The sequence below is a fragment of the Chrysochloris asiatica genome, unplaced genomic scaffold (assembly GCF_000296735.1).
Source record: "Chrysochloris asiatica unplaced genomic scaffold, ChrAsi1.0 scaffold00053, whole genome shotgun sequence".
Classification (NCBI taxonomy): domain Eukaryota; kingdom Metazoa; phylum Chordata; class Mammalia; order Afrosoricida; family Chrysochloridae; genus Chrysochloris; species Chrysochloris asiatica.
This window is the reverse complement of record NW_006408571.1, coordinates 6881141-6887789: the sequence shown is the minus strand read 5'-3', so window position 1 is coordinate 6887789 and position 6649 is coordinate 6881141. Positions and strand designations below refer to the sequence as shown.

Genomic DNA, 6649 nt, shown 5'->3' with positions numbered 1-6649 from the left:
ATAGCAATGAGCTATCATCTCTCACCAGCAATAACAGTAAAGATAAAAAAGTAGAGGACAATAAATGCTGGTGGGGATGTGGAGAGACTGGGACGTTCCTGCATTGCTGATGGAATTGCAAAATAGTCCAACCTCTCTGGAAACAAGTATGGTGCTTCCTCAGAAGGTTGGAAATAGAAGTACCTTTTGATCCAGCAATTCCTCTACTTGGTATTTACTTACAAGAACTATGAGCCATTACACAAGTAGATATATGCACACCAATGTTCATAGCAGCACTATTTACAATACCAAAATGATGCAGACAGCCTAAGTGCCCATCAGTTAAAGAATGGATTAACAAACTGTGGTACATAAACACAATGGAATACTATGCTACCTTGAAGAACAAAAAGGAAGCTGCTAGCCACTGCATAACATGGATGAACCTTGGGGACAGACACTATGTTGAGTGAAATTAGTCAGTCACAAAAGGAGAAATACTGCATAAGACCAGTACTGTAAAAGTCTAAGTAAAAGAACCCATACTAAAGGGGGGGGGGTGGCGTTTCTTTGCTGGTTATTGAAATGTGGGGGTTATTGGTGAGGGGAAGGAGGGGAAGGTGGAGCACAGGGTAGGGAATAGACACAGGATAGTTTGGGTGTTGGGGATGGAGGCAATTCACAAGAAGGGGGAGGGGAATGGAAGAACAAAGCAGACAATAAAACTATTAAGCAGGTTTGCATGGGCTAAGTGGGATAGAGGTAAATAAAGATGTATGCACAACCTTGGAACAACAGGGCTCTGGGATACAGAGAATGAGACATGGTTGGAATGGGGAAAAGGGGGGAAATAATGTTAAGATGCTTGGTTGTCTTTTGAATCTTGGTTTCCCTGGCATGCCATTATAAAATAGACAGTTGAGGGGGAGAGAAAGGATTAGCCAGAAATATCACCATAGAAAGCTTGTAAGTCCGTCTTCTGCCTATAACTGATTGGTATACCTAAAATATAAGACCATAGGTGGAATCCTGAATAACATCAAGAATCTTCAGAGATGAGAAATTTCCACTTGAAAAGACAAGCAGACCAGTCTGGAAAAGATAGAAGAACAGAAAATATTTCTTGAAAGAAAGACCAACAGGAAAAATACAAAACAATAATGGCAGTTCGACTGATTACTACAAGAACAAGCAAGTTGCTCGCCTAGGAGACATGAAAGCAAGTGGTCAGGTCCCCTTAAGGCAAACCCCCTTCAAGACTAAGACTTAATGGGAATACACGCTCTGATTGGTGACCACATTCGTCACCTATAAGGGGAAGTGAGGGAAAAACAGCAATGAAGGTGTGAGCTAAGCCCTACAACATTTAATAGACTCTTATGAACCCTGGTGTAGACCTGGTTGGCCAGCAGTGTGACAAGACTTGGGGAGTTTGGGGCCCAGAGTCAGTGACCTAGTCACAGAGGACTAGAGTGAAGAATGAAGTGTTCAGCTGATATGAAGAGAGGGCACATGCATAAGAACATTCACACTTGCAGCTGATACCCACTTGACCTTGCTTCAATGATGAGATGATCAGAGCTCAACTAGAAGAAAGAAGAGGAACAAAAGAGTAATCTGATACAATTTGATGAACTTGACCTACAACTATGGATGTAGTAGCTCAAAAGAGGGAACAAATCTTTACAGCGAGTGTCATTCCCACCACTCCCTACACAGAGTAGACAGGGATGGGCAACTTGGACATTGGCTACCCAAAATAGGGGGTGAGTGGGTGGGGTGGAGCTACAAAGGCGAGAAGTGATTGGCTTACAAGCTTTCAAGAGGAAACCTAGGTCCAAAGGGTTGGAGGAAGGTAGACTCTCCACTAAGCAGTATCCAATCTGTCTGGGCGGGGCTGATGAAAGTAGATGCGGATAGATCTCTTGTGATACAATAGTGAATAATTGTTATTAGGAATGATTGTGTGGATTGTAAATGTAAAGGTAGATGTTTTGTAGCAAAGGAGGGAAGTGATTGACTTTGCAGTCTAGGAGTGGAGGTCCCTAGAACCATCAAGGGAGAAGAGCAGAGACCGGGCCCCTACCCAGAGAAGCAGTGATGCCAGAGATGGAGGCAGAGACGATGACATGGAGAGATGGAGAGGCTGCGGACTTTAGACCCAGAAAGGGAAAGGGGGCAGGCTTGCAGGGTATACCCTTTGGTTGGTTGATGATGCATGGATGGGATTGTAACCATGGCAATGAAACCATATGATAGGATGAATGTAAAACTAATGATCTCCCATGTAAAGTATCACATAATTCACAATAAAACATTAAAAAAAATCACCTTAGTCATCATTCAACTTTCAAAGGAAAACATGCAAAAAAAAAAAAAAAATTACTTTAGAACTGTAGAAACCTTTATTAAACTTGTATTAGAATGCTGCTTATTTTCACATATTTTTAAAAGCAAATATTCTAAGATATTAATTCATGAAAATATACACCACATATATTCCTGTTTATTTATACTAAGTGTTCTTTTTTGGGATAATAGTTTAGTGAATCATGTAACCTAGCACTACTTTATCCAACCCATATATTTCTAACATTTCTTGGATGTAGTTTCAGTAGAAGAATCACTTTCTGAAAATTATTTCCCTCCTGAAATTTGTCTCTAGTATACAGAATCACAGGGGTAATACAAGTGCAAATCCTTATTTAATAAAGATTTTTAAATGTTATAGATATAGTGCAAATTAGTATTTAATTAAAGGTAATTATGAAATACAAGAGTAAATCTTAAAGTGGTACTACAAAAGCATAGAAACATTTATTTTTTAATAAATACCAAAATGTGAAACTCATTTTTCTTGTCATATCCCTCCATTAGATCTATACACTTCTGAAAATGGTCTTTCCATCTCTCTAACCCTTCCTTAAATGATTCTTCTTCCTTTGATTTACACCATGTCAATTTGAGGATGCAGTTTTAGCATCCTCACAGGATGCAGGTAATCCTTTTAATTGTCAGTTGAGTTTGTTGTTGTTGTTGTTAAGTACTGCAGAGATGATTCTGACCCATAGCCATGACCCTGTTTAGTGTTTCCAAGGAGCAGCTGGTGAGCGTGAACCACAAAACTTGCAGTTCAAACGTCTTTGCAGTGTGGCGCATTAACCCACAGCGCCGCACCAGTACTCCTATTTGAGTTTAGGGAACAAAAAAGAAATCTGAAGGTGAAAGATCAGAGAGGTAGGGCGGATAGGATAAGGTTTCCCAATGAAATTCTTACAGAACAGTCCTTGCTATGCTCCTATTATGAGCAGGTTCATTGTCTTGATAGGAAAAAATATAGTATAATTTTCTTGGCCTCTTTTACACCAATGAAGTTCTTGTTCTTAAACTTTCTTCATAATAAGGATATTATCATGTTAAGTCCTTCCAGAAAACATATCAAGATTACCCATGTGGAATATCCAGTCCCCATAATCTTCTGATCCAACCTTTGTCTTGAGTTTTACTGGCCCACAAGATCCCCTCAGAAACTCCTGCTTTTATTGGACTTTTTTTTTTTAAGTATCCTTACAAGAGACTAACACAAGAAGACTTGTTTTCAACCATATATTGGTTATAGAGCTATGTTTAATCAAGTTTTGGAAATAAACCTGTGCATGTCTGAACTGGAACCCTAGTAGCAATATTTTTGACATAAATATTAAAAGCACACAAAATTCTGTGACCAGAAACAACTTTAAAAACCATATGAAAATAAGCTTCTGCCTTAGAGATATACTGAGAGAGACTCTTAGTAAAAATAACTATAGTTGAAAGATTTCAATCTAATGTATCTTTAAGTAGCATAATTAGGAAGACTTGAACATAAGACTTAACATTTAATAAAAGCAACCTATGTTAATATGATTATATACATCATATTTTACTAATTATTTTGTTAGCCTATTTTTCATAAACAGATCATTTATTTTTACTCAATTGTTTGCATTTCAATTTCATTGTTTAGATAATGGTGTAGATGTATGATTGAAGTTTTCACTATTAGAAGAAAATATTCCCTCTTTTATGTGTTTAAGTACAAAAAGAAATTTTAACAGCTTTTTAGAGTGGTAAATAAAACCAATTAATACTTCACTGACCTACATTAACATCAAAACATTAATCAAACACTCATTTTATACGGGAAAGCTAAGAGTTTTTTTCCTGAAATATATAGGTAAACAGATTCAAAGTATTATGTGTGATGATTTATTTGTCAAAGTATCCAAGAAATGACTGGTAATTCAATGCTTTTCTCAAATTAGCAGTTCTACTTTTGTCCTGGTGTGGTACTGTTGGGTAATCTTGAACTGCTAACTGCAAGATCAGAGGTTCAAACGCACAAACTTCTCCTCAGAAAACCTTTACAAGGTCACTATGAGTTGCAACTAATATGATAGCATTTAATAAAACAACAACACCATTAACATGGAGTGCTGGTGCCACTGTAGGATAAGTACTGGGCTGCGAACCACAAGAGAGGCAGTTCAAATCCACCCATCTATGTTATTATATGGACCTTACGTACAACAGAAGGAAACGGTACCTAGTCTTGCACTAACCTCACAATCATTGCTACACTTGAGCCCATTGCTGCTGCCACTGTGCCAATCTATCTCATTGGGGTCTTCCTCTTTTAGTTGACTGAGCATAATGTCATTCTCCAGGGACTAATCCCTCCTGAAAATATGTACGAAGTATGAGAGACAAACTGTGGACCTACTAGCTTCTAAAGAACGTTTTGGCTGTGCTCTTTCAACAAAAATTTGTTTGTTCTTTGGGCAGCCCATGATACTTTTAATATTCTTCTCCAACACCATAACTCAAATGCATCAATTCTTCTATGGTCTTCTTTGTTCACTGTCCAAATTTCACATGCATATGAGATTATTAAACATACCATGGCTTGGATTATGTGCACCCTAGTCCTCAAACTAACATCTTTGATCTTGAATACTTTAAAAAGATTTTGTGCAACAGATATGCAGAATGGAATGTGTCTTTTGATTTTTTGACTGATGCTTCCATGAAGATGGTTGCTCTGAGCAAAATGAAGTCTTTGGTAATTTCAAGCATTTCTCCATTTGTCTTGATGTTATTTATTGGTCCAGTGATGAGGATTTTTGTTTTCTTTACATTTAAATGCAGCCCATACCAAAGGCTGTTGTTAATGGTAAGTATCATGTCCTTTTTGGTTTTAGCAAGCAAGGTTGTGTCATCTGCATATCAAAGGTTATTAATGTGTCTGCCTCCAATCCTGATGTCACATTCTTCTTCATTTAATCCAGTTTCTAGGATTATTTGCTCCACATACAGATTGAATAAATATTATAAAATAATACAACCAAGACACATACCTTTCCTAATTTTGAACCACTCTGTTTTCCCTTGTTCCGTTCAAACAACTGCTTCTTGGTGTATGTACAGGTTCCTTATGAGAACATTAAGTATTCCAGAATACTTATCTATATAATACAAGTTATTATTATTATTATTATTATTATTATTATTATTATTATTATTATTATTTATTGTAGTTAACACACACATCTCCAACAGATTTATTTGTTTTGAAAGGAATGAATTGTAAGGAAAGAAAAAATGAGGCAGGGAAAAAGTATGGAATAGTAAATAAATACAAATGTAAGCCATTTTGCTAATTGTTTTATAACCACAACTAACTAGTACAGAGAAGGCCCTGTACAAAAAAGCACAATGAAGGGTCAAAGATGGAGGTGTTCCTTTAGCAAGGCTGAAGATTTCAGTCTCTGGTATTTGGAATTGAGGCTGCAGTCCTTGGTTTTGGATGGATCGCTGGGTGTGTGGGCACAGTCCATGTTTTAATCAGATTTGAACAGAAGAATGGCCACTTGGCCCAGGTAGAAGTAGATGAAGTGCTTAGTTTCATGTGTCACATAACTACCGAAGTTTCTCCCCATGATGCAGTGCCAGGTGGGGTTGTACGTCTTGTCAAACTCCTTCTTGATGTGGGCCGCGATGTCCTTCTCGATGTTGTATTTCTCCAACGCCTGCGTAGCGCACTCCACTGAGTCCTGTTGCATCTCCTCAGACATGTCAGCATTTTTGATCACGGCCTTTCCGTCACACATGGTTCCCAGGGAGCACACACAGGCCGACTGCGGCGGTCTCCTGGGGGAGGGGTTAGAGCTGCTCAAGCCCAGTTAGTGGTGCCGTAGCTAGCGAAGCCGTGGCACATCTAACTATAATACAAGTTATTTTAACTTGCCATGTTCTACTCAATCAAAAGTCATTGCATAGTCAGTAATGCACAAGTACACATCTTTCTGATGTTCTTTACTTTCAGCCAAGGCTCATGTGATGTCAGCAATGTTACCCCTCATGCCACATACTCGTCTGAATCCTGCTTGAATTTCTAACATCTCCCTGTCAATGTACTGCTCTTCTTGTTGTTGTTAAGTGCCGTGAAGTTGATTCTGACCCATAGCAACCCATAGAGTTTCCAAGGAGCAGCTGGTGAGCTTGAACAACCAGTTCAAGCAACTTTGCAGTTCAAATAACTTTGCAGTCTGATGCATTAGCCCACAGCACCACACCAGGACGCCAATGTACTGCTAGAATCGTTTAAAAATTATTTTCAGCAACATAT

At 38.3% G+C, this 6649-nt stretch overlaps 1 protein-coding gene across 1 annotated transcript; it reads right to left on the bottom strand.

Moving 5' to 3' along the window:
- Positions 1 to 5668: 5668 nt before the first annotated feature.
- On the bottom strand, positions 5669 to 6220 carry LOC102842355 (dynein light chain 1, cytoplasmic-like). The gene has a single exon (XM_006863015.1). It carries the CDS (start codon positions 6129 to 6131, stop codon positions 5862 to 5864), a length of 270 nt encoding a protein of 89 aa, XP_006863077.1. The 5' UTR covers positions 6132 to 6220; the 3' UTR covers positions 5669 to 5861.
- Positions 6221 to 6649: the final 429 nt, after the last annotated feature.

Excerpts from the sequence above, each read along its gene's own strand:
- LOC102842355 (XM_006863015.1), bottom strand. The coding sequence starts at position 6,131 with ATGTGTGACGGAAAGGCCGTGATCAAAAATGCTGACATGTCTGAGGAG.